Source organism: Babylonia areolata, chromosome 12 (assembly GCF_041734735.1).
Source record: "Babylonia areolata isolate BAREFJ2019XMU chromosome 12, ASM4173473v1, whole genome shotgun sequence".
Classification (NCBI taxonomy): Eukaryota; Metazoa; Mollusca; class Gastropoda; order Neogastropoda; family Buccinidae; genus Babylonia; species Babylonia areolata.
In genome coordinates, this window is record NC_134887.1 from 22,708,291 (window position 1) to 22,723,197 (window position 14,907).

The 14,907-nt window shown below is 45.3% G+C and overlaps 1 protein-coding gene across 12 annotated transcripts in view; it reads right to left on the reverse strand.

Annotated features, from left to right (window-relative positions):
* The window catches only part of LOC143288455 (neurofibromin-like), a 278,699-nt gene that overhangs the window by 22,396 nt on the left and 241,396 nt on the right, over nucleotides 1–14,907 (reverse strand). For 11 of the 12 annotated variants that reach the window (XM_076596958.1, XM_076596964.1, XM_076596968.1 and 8 more), the window contains one exon: nucleotides 3,356–3,736. In XM_076596958.1, coding sequence (XP_076453073.1) covers nucleotides 3,356–3,736 — 381 coding nt within the window. The remainder of the gene's footprint in view (nucleotides 1–3,355; nucleotides 3,737–14,907) is intronic. The other variant, XM_076596962.1, reaches the window with a different exon arrangement.

Sequence of the window (14,907 nt, forward strand, 5' to 3'; positions counted from 1 at the left end):
GCAGACCGTTGTATTGTGCTCTATCTCTCTCTCTAAGTCTCTGTCTCTCTCTCTCGGGAGTTTTACATGGCTGTTAAAAGCATCTACGATTCTGTACTTGTATGTGTTCGTGACAAAGGTATTTATTCAGACTTTTTTCAGTGTCCAAGAGGGGTTAAACAAGGTTGTATGCCAAGCACACAGCTGTTTTCCTTTTTCATCGGTGAATTGGCAGTGGAGTTATCAAAGAAGGGGAGACATGAAATACAAATGATACCTGGCGCAACAGATTTGCTCTTAATGCTATTTGCTGATGATGTTCTCTTGTCTGACACACCCATAGGGTTACAAAATCAATTAAATGCCCTTAAGCAAGAAACAGACAGACTACAACAAACAGTGAATCTCGATAAGACCAATATTATAGTTTTCCGCAATGGAGGTCATCTTTCGACTCATGAAAAATGGTGCTGTGGTGATAGGGAAATAAAAGTAACCAATACATATAAATATTTAGGAATGTTATTCACAACAAAATTGAGTTTGACATCTGCGTGGGATGAAGCAAACAGAAAAGGGAAAAAAGGTGTAATCCAAATTATAAAATCACTCAGGAGACTGCGTTCGACTGACGCTTTCCTTTGGTTTGGGCGGGGCAAAGGCAGCTCATGAATAATGAATGCGTGTCGCGGCGCAGGCTGCCTGGCTTCAGCAATTTCTGCAAGTGGTTTATCTCTCTTTTCTAATCTCCGGTGTCAGTCCCGCCCGAAGACGAGCAGGCTGACTGCCCAGAACCGCCTGGCACGCACGGGCCTCCCCCAGCAGGGGAGACCGGCTGGATAGTGGGAGGGAAGACCTGCAGAGCAGGTGGCCACGCGCCCCGAATCCCCTCCCGTGGGGAGACTGGGGTGGCTTGGTCCGGGGTGGGCAAAGTAGAGGTCCCTCTTCCCCCCCCCCCCCCCTCCCCCGCACCAAAATTTTCTCCCCCCCCAGAAGGAGGTGGGAGAGGGGGTCGACAGAGGAGGGAGGAGGGGGAACAGCAATGGGGCCCCTGAGGGCCGTCTCCGAGTGGGGACACGGGTCACTGCCGGGCGTGGTCTCCCGTTGGGAGTTCGCGCCTAGCCGCGAGTCCCCACCACCAGGAGAGGACTTGCCACTCCCCCCTCTTCCTGCCTCGCGCTGGGACACCTCGGGAGGCGACGCTCGTACCCCTTTCCCCCCGGTCCCCTTCATGACTGTTTTACTGGTACGAGTGTCGCCTCCGTGATCAGCGTCTAAAGACGCATCGCCGCGGTCCCTATCAGGAGGAATCATGAGCTCCGGGCCTGGGAGAGTCTCTTGCCGAGTCTCAATCCCAGCCTCATGATTCCTGCCATCATGGGATGGCATACAAGGCATGGTACCCGCGCTTAGGCACCCAGCGAAATCCGATCCCCAACAGAGAAAGAAAAGACAGGATCAACTTAGAGGTAGAGAAAAACGAACAAATCGAGGGGGCCGAGTCGAATCGAATACACAGATGTAAGAATACAATAAACACAAGCCGCATGCAGCAAAATAAGGCCAAATGAATACGCTTAATAGCCAAAAAAAGCGTAAGACGAGACAGAGCATAAACCTGACAAGATGGCGTGGAGAGCCTTGGCCAAAGGAATGATTCAGCGCTTATAGCTTTTAGAGGCGTTTGACTGGCTAAGAACGGACCGGGCAAGACGGCTCGTCTTTTCACTGTTAGCTGCGCGAAATTTGGCCAAGCAGAGCAAACCGATAGGCCTAGTTTGCATCAGTTTGACATGGTACAGTATATGACACCAAATCTGTCATCACTCGATCAAATTTAAGATTTCAAAGCTAAGTGTTTTTTGTTTATTTTTAGCCTGATAAATATATTATTGTATTTGAAATATATATCAACAAACCTATATTTGTATTCCATTTAAATTGTTTTGGGGATATATCTCGATTACTTAAGACATTCTTTAATATGGCAGATACACATGTATCTGCACAAACCAGTCTCAGACTACAACAGGCTGACAAACTGAAAGAAACGACTGATTCGGTTTTTTTAATTATTTTATCGTTATTCCAGTTAATTCAGTATCTACTTTAGAATATTCATATGCAGTAAATACGTCCATGGTGTAGTTAGTGTCACAGCATGTGTTCTGTCCAGAATTTGTATTTCTTTTACCAAACATAGCCAACATTTCTGCAAATGAGAAGTGGTAATTTGGTGTTTTTGGATTCTGGATCAAGCCTCAACAAAATAAACTGTTTTAATGATCCGGAAATACAGCTTAAAATGGAAGACTTACAGCCTGCTATTCATATGACTGTGAAGATTTTAATTCAGACACGAAGCATGAAGCAGTGCCAGACATGAAGCAGTGACACAGACAGCTGGCCACCACTCACAGACATGAAGCAGTGACACAGACAGCTACCCACTACTCAGACATGAAGCAGTGACAACTGGCCACCACTCACAGACATGAAGCAGTGACAGCTGGCCACCACTCACAGACATGAATCAGTGACAACTGGCCACCACTCACAGACATGAAGCAGTGACAGCTGGCCACCACTCACAGACATGAAGCAGTGACAGCTGGCCACCACTCACAGACATGAAACAGTGACAACTGGCCACCACTCACAGACATGAAGCAGTGACAGCTGGCCACCACTCACAGACATGAAGCAGTGACAGCTGGCCACCACTCACAGACATGAAACAGTACCAGAGGACCACCATTCACAGACATGAATCAGTGACAACTGGCCACCACTCACAGACATGAAGCAGTGACAGCTGGCCACCACTCACAGACATGAAACAGTAACAGCTGGCCATCACTCACAGACATGAAACAGTGCCAACTGGCCACCACTCACAGACATGAAACAGTGACAGCTGGCCACCACTCACAGACATGAAGCAGTGACAGACAGCTGGCCACTACTCAGACATGAAACAGTGACAGCTGGCCACCACTCACAGACATGAAGCAGTGACAGCTGGCCACCACTCACAGACATGAAACAGTAACAGCTGGCCATCACTCACAGACATGAAACAGTGCCAACTGGCCACCACTCACAGACATGAAACAGTGACAGCTGGCCACCACTTACAGACATGAAACAGTACCAGAGGACCACCACTCACAGACATGAAGCAGTGACAGCTGGCCACCACTCACAGACATGAAACAGTGACAGCTGGCCACCACTCACAGACATGAAGCAGTGACAGCTGGCCACCACTCACAGACATGAAGCAGTGACAGCTGGCCACCACTCACAGACATGAAACAGTGACAGCTGGCCACCACTCACAGACATGAAGCAGTGCCAGAGGCCCACCACTCACCAGCACGGTGAGGACCAGGGCCTGTGTGGGATAGTAGGTGAGGACCTCTGGGTCCAGCAACACGTTGTTTTCGTTGGAAACAGAGCTGCGCCCACTGCGGGGTGGGGCGAGCGATGCCTTGGTGGCCTCCATCTTCTTGGAGCCCGGCGTGGGCATGGAGCTGCTCCTGGTCCAGGTCTGGCGGCTGGTGTTGCCCGCAATCACTGTGGGGGGCGTGGCCGTGATGGTTGGCGTGACGCCACTAATGGCAGCGGCAGTGGTGGTGGTGGAGGTGGTGGCGGTGGAAGTAGTGGTGGTGGTGGCAGGGGGCTGAGAGCCGGGGTCAGCAGGGGAATCAAAACTGTGCCACACCTTGGGACTGGCCGCCTGAAGCAGGTGGGGCTGACCATGCAGACAGGAACATCACCCAGTGAACTGCATTGGTCACACACCACGACAATCACCCAGTGAACCGCATTGGTCACACACCATGACAATCACCCAGTGAACTGCATTGGTCACACACCATGGCAATCACCCAGTGAAACACATTGGTCACACATCACACGCATCAAGACAATCACCCAGTGAACCTCACTGGTCACACACACTGACAACCACCCACTAAACCGCATTGGTCATGCACCATGACAATCACCCAGTGAACCATACTGGTCACACACCATGACAATCACCCAGTGAACCACACTGGTCACACATCACATGCACCAAGACAATCACCCAGTGAACCACACTGGTCACACATCACACACACCATGACAGGGTTCCCAGGTGGTGGGCATGAAGCCAAAAAAGGACCTTTAAAGGACTTTATAAGGACCTCAAATCAGTTTAAAAGGACCTTTGCCGACATGACTTTACAGTACACCCCAATCTATTTGACATGCAGAACAGCAGACACTTACCTCTCATAAACGGAAGAACAGCTAATCCCATTTGACTGTCGTATTTAGTCTTTGCAATTCACGTCACTGTAGGTCTCTTTGGCTGAATGTTATTGTCACAAAGTTTTATTTCACAAGTATATAGATTATTGAGTTATCAATTTCACTGTGAACAGTGTGAGTCACGAACTATTGTAGACACATAATGATGAATCACTGTCATTCTTTTTACCATCAGATCCACTACACTACTATTACACATTCTACTGTCACATCCACTATACTACTATTTACACATGTATTTTTCTTCAGTTCACACACTTCACAGTTTCTTAAGTTCCTCTTGTTTCTTTGCCAGTTGAATGGATAGACTGCTGGCTATGTCTTCTTTGTCCCTTGAAGACAGGCGAAGCTCATTGGACCTGTCCACCAATGTGAAGCTCCTCTGTTCCTGAGCTTTAAAACTCAGGTTGTCAACTTCAACAGCGAGTTGCTTTGAATCATTTTCTGCTTTCTTTTTCTTCTTCTCCAGCTCCCCAATCTCTTGTTCAAGAGCCTTCCGCTTCAGTTGGTTCTGGGTTGTCTCCTTTTCCTGACGCTGTTCTTTCAGGTGTTCTTTGTATCTGCCCCATGCAGCACTTTCAGACACCAGGGGGGCTTGTCCAGCTTGACGTTCTGGATTCCACCAACATCACGGATGTGGTCTATTATGACCCGTCGGGCTTTGAGAGCTTTCTGGCTCAGATTGTCAGCAGAAGCTTCTTTATTGTAGGAAAATCCTCGTTCTACTGTGGCTTGCCCATGGGACAGCAACAGCATGTTCTTAACGAAAGGCCTGAGGTTGGAGAACTGGGAGTGTTCTAGAGCCTGGCACCACCAGGTGTCCACCCTGTCTTTCTCACAGTTGAAGGAGCTGGCTGAGTGCGTGGCAGCAGTAGGCAGGAAGTTGGTGAACTCCTGAAGAATGGTGTCCGCCTTCACTTCAGTCACTCTGCCGCTGTCAATGGCATTCTTCAGAAGAAGACTCATTTTCCTTTGGCTCTCTTCTTTGTTGTTGAGCTTGGTAGGGTCCAGGCATGACATGTTTCTGGCCACTCCGTATTTTAGTGGGCACTTTTCTATCATTTTCCCTACTACTTTCATCAGAAAGCTTCGACACTGTTTGTCAAAGTCCCTGATTAGTCCCTCGGATACACCTGGCAGCTTCTTTGCCTTGTTGACGAGGCTTGTCGTCTTAAAGTCCAACTGCACTCTTGCTCGCAGATTGTTTGCATCCTCCAAGTCTATCTGAGTCAGTGGGGTATCAGTTAGCACATCCTCTTTGATGAACCTCTGCATGAGGTTCTTCAGCATGGTCTGGAGATCCGTGGCCATGAAAGGCATGAGGGGCTTGTCTGCCTGGTATTTCTTCAGGAATGGTTCAATGAGCCGAGCAACAGATGCAAAGAAAGACAGCTGGCTGGGCAGCAAAGGGTTGTTGACACCAGTTTTCACACATTCAAAACTGTTATTACGTGACAGAGTGATCTTCTTGGTCAGCGCAGCTTTCACAAACAAATCTAAATTGGGCAACAGTTCAATGGCTCGCATTGCAGGCACAGCATTCTCCAGCCACCTGTGGCGACAGAACTTCAATGGAAGAGAGGATGCTTGGGTTGTGGCGTAGTAATCCTCAAGGCGAGCTGGACTGTCTTCAAAGAGCTTGTAGGATGCAGACAAAAAGTCTTCTATTTTCCACCCTGTGGCTTCACAACCGGTACGGAAGGCGTTGTGCAGAGTGTGAAGGCCACAGCTTCCCACATGCAGCAAGGTGACTCCATGGTTGTCTTTAACCTTTCCCGTACGTCGTGGGTGTGAAATCACCCAGACAAGTGTTTTTGCTCTGTAACTCAAGTAATATTGAAGCCACTTCCACATAATTTCATGACTTTGTCCATAATATAGTTTACTACATATCCACTGAACATTATTTTCTTTTATACATAAACAAAGAAGTTATTAATCAATTAATGTCCCAGTACGTCGTGGGTGTGACGACACCCATACTCCCAAAGAATAAACCTTGCACGCCGTACGTCGTGGGTGTGGAGCCACCCATGCCACGCGTTGTCGACGTGACGTCACTTGGGCTCGCTACAGAGAGAGATCAGAGTGACCTTGTCTTTTGTTGATCGTATCCCGGTTCAAGTCTGCGGTAAGTTTTACTCTAAAGTTGTAACTAATTTCAGAAAACAATATTTATTGCACTAGATATCTTCAACAATATTGAATGAACTGTTTTTCTTGTAGAGAATGATCGGGAGCAACTGACTGATAGCTTTTTATCTAGTTGGAATTAAAGTGCCTTTCTAAGAACTGGATATTTTTGTACGTCTGAAATCAATTGATCTAAAATCTAGTTGATATAGAAATTTTATTCTTATCCTAATCTGTTCAAAGTAGAGAAAACCCGACTATGGCTAAAAAAAGAAAGATAGTTGATATAGAAATTTTATTCTTATGCTAATCTGTTCAAAGTAGAGAAAACCCGACTATGGCTAAAAAAAGAAAGAAAAAAAATGCCAGCCAGCCAGGAATGCCGAGATCTAGGCCAAGGGAAGGGGGGACTGATACCAGGCTGTTGCTGCTATGTTAGGGCATCTGCTGATCTCCATACAGTAAACACGTGGAATGGGAGTGCACACGTGCGCGCGCGCATGTGTGTATGTGTGTGTGTGTGAATGAGCGTGTGATAGTGTGCGCGCGCACACAAAAGCACGCGCAAGCACGCGTGCGTGTATGTGTGAATGAATGTGTTTTGTCTGTGTGTGTTTGTGTGTGTGTGTGTGTGTGTGTGTGTGTGAGAGAGAGAGAGAGAGGGAGAGAGAATGAACATGCTCGCAGATACGATTAGCAAAAACTGCCATTACAATGTATGCATTGCTAGTTAATCTGATCTCGAGTGGGCATTTTTATGCCAAAGTTTGAGAATATTTCTTTTTCTTTACAGCTCAATCTTTACGAATAATGGACAGAATCAACATCTTTGAAGCCCTCAGTCTGGCAAATGGTGAAGGAGACAATGTGGAAGATGGTATGTTATATGTTATTTCTCGGCTTTTGCCGATCTCACATGTTTTTATTTCATAATTTTCATAACAACAACAGAAAGATAGAAGATAGAGACACAGACAGACAGATAGATAGATAGTGTGTGTGTGTGTGTGTGTGTGTGTGTGTGTGTTTGTATGTGTGTGTGCACCATATGTGTGTGTGCGCGCGCGTGCGCGTGTTTGCATGTGTGTGTGTGTGTGTGTGTGTGAGAGAGAGATAGAGAGAGAGAGAGAGAATTGGTTTCTTACTTTTGCTTTTCTTATGATAAAATCAAACTTGTTTCTATTTGTCTAGCTATGGAGAGAATGCGGGATAGTCCTGCTTTTGAAGATACACGCGAGGAGGGCGTCAACAGTGCCGATGATATGACAAGTGATGATGAACCAGATATCACCACGCTGAGGAATCAGAGTGAGTTCACCCTAATAATAATGTCATATTTCATTAGTATCTGCAGGTAAATCATGTGAAAACTACATCACACTAAAGATAATTTTATTAGGTGAGCGCACGCTGCATGTGGGTGGAGGAAATGAGTGAGGGGAAGGGGTGCTAGTTCCTGTGCAGGTGTGTGAGTCCGTCTGTGTATACAGGTATGAATGAATGTGACTTGTTTGCCGATGTTTGTGGGTGAGCGCGCACACGTATGCCTCTGTATGTGTGCGTGCGTGTGCGTGTGTGTGTTTGAGAGTATGTGTCTGTATGTCTGTGTGAGTGTGCAGGGAGTGAGTGAAATGATTTATAGAAATTACTGTTGAGTTCCCATTTTTGACTCACTTGTGTAAACAAAGTGAGTCTATGTTTTAACCCGGTGTTCGGTTGTCTGTGTGTGTGTGTGTGTGTGTCCGTGGTAAACTTTAACATTGACATTTTCTCTGCAACTACTTTGTCAGTTGACACCAAATTTGGCATAAAAATAGGAAAAATCCAGTTCTTTCCAGTCATCTTGTTTAAAACAATATTGCGCTTCTGGGATTGGCACAAAAAAATAAAGAATGAAGCCTAATTATATGCAAACTGCATTTACTGTTATATTTATATTTTTTGTATTCTCTAAACTTGGCACTTTGATCTGATATTCTGACCCAACAGCTACAGCAGTCATTATTATCATTTTTTGTTCAAACAGGAACTTCTTTTGCTAAGCATGGAATTTTTATTTATTTTGCAAACGTTTTGGTGCGGATAGTAAAAAGGGGAAATTACTCTGTAATGCTAGTGGAGTTAATTTGCTTTAAACTGATCTTTCTCATCTTAAACATTACATTTTGAAACAAGAGAGGCAAGGCCTTCAAGACTCACTTGTGATGCACTTTTAAAAAAAAATCCAAGCTTTTTATGTATTGAGTATAATTTCAAAATGTAATGTTTAAGATGAGAAAGATCAGTTTAAAGCAAACTAAGTTCCCCAGCAGAGTAATTTCCCTTGTTCTGCTATCTACACAAAAACGTTTGCAATAAATAAAACTTCCATGCTTAGCAAAAGAAGTTCCTGTTTGAACAAAAAATGATAATAATGACAGATCCTTTGTTGGGTCGAATATCAGATCAAAGTGCCAAGTTTAGAGAATACAAAAAATATAAATATAACAGTAAATGCATTATACTCAATACATAAAAACTTGGATTTTTTTAAAAAGTGTATCACAAGTGAGTCTTGTATGCCTTGCCTTTCTTGTATATTGTATAATGCTTTTCACAGGATCTTGCAGAATCCTCCATGGTGATGGATCTGCATCACCAGATAACTTGGTATATGCATTGGACCACGGCTGTGACTCCAGTGACTCTGATGACGACTTTCCCTTCCTATCAGAACATGTTGAACGCATGAGGCGAGAGGAGTCTCCTCAGCATGCTGGCTCTTCTACAGTAACTGACCAGCCAATTGAAGATGCCGTCTTCTTAGCAAAAGATGGCACGAAGTGGAACTCCCTTCCTCCTATCTCTGAAGGGCGCACTTCGTCAGAAAATGTTTTTAAGCCCCCTCCTACTCAGGTGCCTGGTTCTGATGAAATCAGAACGCCATCAGATGCGTTCAATTTGTTTTTTTAGTGAAGATCAATTAACACTTTTGGTGAAATACACAAACCTGGAAGGAGTCCACAGAAAGGGAACAAATTTAAAAAAAACTGATGACATAGAAATGAAGGGGCTTGTAGGGTGCTTGTTGCTCTTAGGAGCAATGAAGCAAAACATGCTGCCAACCACGGTAGTGTTCGACCCTTTCTACGGGCAGAAGCTGGTGAGGGCAACTTTCAGCAGAAATCGTTTTCTTCAACTGCTTTCCTGTCTCCGCTTTGATGACAAACAGACTAGGAATGCCAGAAGATGCCAAGATGTCTTTGCGCCCTTCCGAGAGTTTTGGGATACGTTCACAAAAAAACTCATGAAATACTACATCCCAGGGCTGTGCATTACCATAGATGAGCAGCTTGTTCCTTTCCGTGGTCGGTGTTCCTTTTTACAATACCTCCCTTCAAAACCAGACCGCTATGGTCTGAAGATTTTCTGGGCATGTGATGCAGAAAATAACTATCCGCTGTCTGCTCTGCCTTACCTGGGTCGACCCCTTGGTGCGCAACGCCAGGTCAACCTAGGTCGAAACATGGCTATTCAGCTGTCCACGCCATTCTACGAGACAGGCCGAAATGTGACAGCCGACAACTTCTTCACGGATAAGGAACTGTCGGATACACTGCTCCGAAACAAACTGACTTTTGTGGGCACGGTGAGAGGCAACAGGACCTTCCTTCCTGAGCCTTTCAAACAAAAAGCTGGCCAGGAGCTCCATAGCTCTACTTTTGTTTTCAATGAGAAAACGACTCTGGTGAATTACCAGACAAAGGCGAACAAGAACGTAGTAGTTTTGAGCACCATGCACCACGACAAGGCAGGGGATCCAACTGCTATAAAAAAGAAGCCTGACATCATCAGGTTCTACAATGCCACCAAAGGCGCCGTGGATGCGATGGACAAAATGGCCCACGCGTACTCCACCAAAAGGGTCACTAGGAGGTGGCCCATGGTCATGTTCTTTAATACACTTGACCTGGGTACCATTGCTGCTAGGGTGATCTGGCAAAAGAAATTTCCACATGACAAGCTGTCTCATCCTGATATGAGGCTGCAGTTCCTGGTCAAGGTGGCAGAGCATTTATGCATGGAACGGATAAAGACTAGACTTTCAGCCACAAACCTTTCCAGATCGCTCCGTCAAACAATGGTGTCTGTCGATGACCATCTGTCTGAACAATCGGTGTCAGAGATAAATGCATCTGGCAAACGAAAGATTGCAACCAGTTCTGGCAAGAGATGTCCGCCAAAAAAGGCAGCAAAAAAGGGTACAGGGAAGCAAGGTCGTTGTGGCTCCTGTCACTGGAAGTCTGACCGCAAGTCCACCATGTCCTGCTTCCACTGTTGTGCCTGGCTTTGCAAAGAACATGTCAAGCATATCTGCCAGGACTGTAGTGAACTGGCCTCCACCAGCACTGTTGTTACCATTGCGGAGTAGGAAGGCTCTCATCAGCAGTTGCCCATAGAAAGCTTGAACTTCTTCGTACAACTCCTGCGAGCACCCCCAATCTAAGGACATAAATTGACAATAACCTACCTGCCTATCAGTGGGGGTGGATTTTTGCGTGTATGACCTTTTTTTATTCCGCCATAAAGGCAGCTATACTCCGACTTTGTGGAGCTGGGGAGACGTTTTCTTGAAAAAAAAAGGCAGGAGAATGGGCAAATGAGGCAGAAATCAGACAAAAAGATTAGGGAGGAAAAGAGCATGATAGGAAAGAGAAACCCCAAAATACCTAACAGCAAACTAAATAGCCCCTGAGGTTCCAAAAACAGGAGGGCCTTTAATTTCAGAGTCAGCAGTGCCCTACTGTGAGAAGAAAGCTTGAACATAAAGTTTCACCTCTAGTGACATTATTATAGACATACCTGTTTTATTGTAGAGGTTCTTTTTCAAGTCTTGACCTTAGTCGTTTCATCATAATCTGCATCAAATGGGGCAATCCCTACCTTTTCTGAACGAAGTGTTGCCAGTTCAGCGAGTAGGTTACTTTTATGATTTCATTGAAAGCTGTGTGTGCGTGTTCGTGTGCGCATGTTTGTGCGCGCGCGCGCATATGTGTGTGTATGTGTGCATGTGTGTTTGTGCGTGTGTGTGTGTGTGTGTGTGTGTGTGTCCGTTTCAAAGCTGAAAAGCGAAAAGAGGAAGGAGGAGTCTGCAACAACTTTTGTGTATATTTGTTTTCTTTATAAAAGGATTTCCTTTTCTAATTGCACACATTGTTATATATCAATGACAACAATTTTGTCAGCAGTGAGTGATCTTAATGGTCTCTGCAACAGAATTGGAATGTAATAGCATATTGGAATGTAATAGCATAAGTGTTTTGTATTTGAACACCGTTATTTGGCTGTATGAAGAGAGGGGGGAGAGAACAATAATCAGGAATAATGCAGTATGTTCTTTGCGGAGTATAATTTGTGACAAAAGTGTTTGTGTGCGTGCGTGCGCATGTGTGTGTGTGTACTTGTGTGCATGTATGCGTGTGTTCCTGCGTGTGCGTGCATGCGAGTGCGTGTGTGTGTGTGCTTGCGTGTGCGCTCGTGCGCACGCGAGCTTGCATGTTGTTTTGATATTTGGATGAACTATGACAAAGTTAAAACTGTGTCAGAAAAAAATCTTTCTTTTAGGTATTTGATGAATAAAATATGCATGTTATCTCTAATATCAGTTTGTGGGCGTCTGTATTTGAGAGAAACTGCACTGTGCTACACGAGTTCACATACATGTTCATGCACATATCCACATCTATTTTATATGCCTACACGCTATATATAAGCCTTTCCATGCACACACACACACACACACTGCACACACACACACACACTGTCTCTTTATCTCTCTCTATGTCTGTTGCTCTTTACGTCCGTCTGTCTGTCTCTCTCAAACATGCAATAATATTCACATGTAAACACGCAGATACACGCACATTCATGCAGCCGCCTGTGCATAGCTATACAGTCTGCTATTTGCCTCGAGCAGCACCGCGCGTGGGCTAAAAAATATCAGCACTGGCTAGGGATAGCCTTGACCGAAAGAGGATGGGCGTGTAGCCGCTAAAAAAAAACAAAAACCAACAACAAAAACAACACACACACACACAAAAAACAAAAACAAAAACAAAAAAAACGTTTTTTGTAAGTAACAACACTCTCTTCTCACAGGCAAAACTTATTCACAATGCGCCTGGTCAAGCACTGGAGTAAATAGCCTACACGCACAAGTGGAAACTGCGCATGCAAGTCTGCTGAAGAAAAGTCAAATTTGCTTTACGGACAGGTGTGGGTTACTGTGCACCCACGACGTACGGCAAGGTCTTATTTCTTCAGTGAAACCATGGGTGCCTACACACCCACGACGTACAGCGAAGGGTTAGTTCGTACACAGAAACCATGGGTGCCTGCACACCCACGACGTACAGCGAAGGGTTAGTTCGTACACAGAAACCATGGGTGCCTGCACACCCACGACGTACAGCGAGGGGTCATTCCTTCTTAGAAACCATGGGTTTCTGCACACCCACGATGTACGGCGCGCAAAATTTTAGGCGACGTACGGGAAAGGTTAATGTCACAGTTGATGGTGTTGTACACAGTCCAATTCACGTTGGGCCCATCCATGCCAAGCTGTAGCAAGTCTCTCTTGTTCAAATTGTACTTTGTGAAGACTGACTCAAACTTTGCAATCATGTCCTTTCCTGTGGCGTGGCCCAAAAACTCTGAAGTCAAATACCGTGTTTTCACAACAGAATCTTGCCAGATATGTATCATAAAGTCCATTTGCTTCATGTGGTTTTCCTTGTTCAAAGACTCGTCAAAGAGCAAAACGTATCCTAGTTCAGAGGAAGCCTTGACATTCTTTTGTAGCAGCTCAGAAAATCAGGGTTCAAGCCCAAATGTTGTCAGGTATCGGCATCTTGTTTCCCCACATTTAAAACTGGCAGCAATGTCACTGTCTGAGAACATAGATCTAAACAATTCTCCGCTCTGCTCTGATGATCTGTAACTGTAGTGGGAGTCCACAACTTTCATTGCCCACAATACTTCAGCCTTCAACCGACCACTGTCAAGATCAAAACTAGACCTAGGCCTAGTACTAGTAGTAGATGTCTGTGGTTGGACTTGTACTGACACACCTTCATTGCTGGCAGTGGCACGACTAGTGCTGCTAGTTGAACTGGAAGTGACTGTGCTTGTACACTTTGTTGAAAAGAAATCAGTCATGTTACATCTGGTGACCATGTCTGCCTTGAATTTTCGTTCATTTTTCACATGTCTGTCGGTCTTGGCATGTTGTTTAAGGACACTCTCTCCCATTGATGCAATTTTCAACGAAACTCCACAAAAAAGGCAGCGAGCAGAATGCTTGTCCTCAGTATTCCTTCTCACCCACTCACAATAAACTTTTTCAGATAACCATGTATCCTGAAATGAACATTTCCCTGGCATTCTGAACGTTTAGCTTGAAAACACTTTCCAAACTAGGCCTCGATCCCAATTAACTAGCAATGTAAGGAAAATAGGAGGGAGGAGGAGAAAAGGCGGGAAAAGGTATCTATCTGTTCTCTTCATAAAACAGGACTTAACAGTACCTTTCAAAAATTAAAAGGACCTCCTGATGAGTTAAAAGGACCAACTTGCTGAATCAAAGCACTTAAAAGGCCTTTTGACCAAAATCCAATTCCTAAGGACTTAAAAGGACTTGAAAGGACCCTACGAACCTTGCATGACAATCATCCAGTGAACCATACTGGTCACACATCACACACACCATGACAATCACCCAGTAAACCACACTGGTCACACATCACACGCACCATGACAATCACCCAGTGAACCATACTGGTCACACACCACACACACCATGACAATCATCCAGTGAACCATACTGGTCACACACCATGACAATCACCCAGTGAACCATACTGGTCACACACCACACACACCATGACAATCACCCAGTGAACCATTCTGGTCACACATCACACACACACCATGACAATCACCCAGTGAACCATACTGGTCACACACCATGACAATCACCCAGTGAACCATACTGGTCACACATCACACACACCATGACAATCACCCAGTGAACCATACTGGTCACACACCATGACAATCACCCAGTGAACCATACTGGTCACACACCACACACACCATGACAATCACCCAGTGAACCATACTGTTCACACACCATGTCAATCACCCAGTGAACCATACTGGTCACACACCATGACAATCACCCAGTGAACCATACTGGTCACACCACACACACCATGACAATCACCCAGTGAACCATACTGGTCACACACCACACACACCATGACAATCACCCAGTGAACCATACTGGTCACACACCATGACAATCACCCAGTGAACCATACTGGTCACACACCACACACACCATGACAATCACCCAGTGAACCATACTGGTCACACACCATGACAATCACCCAGTGAACCATACTGGTCACACATCACACACACCATGACAAT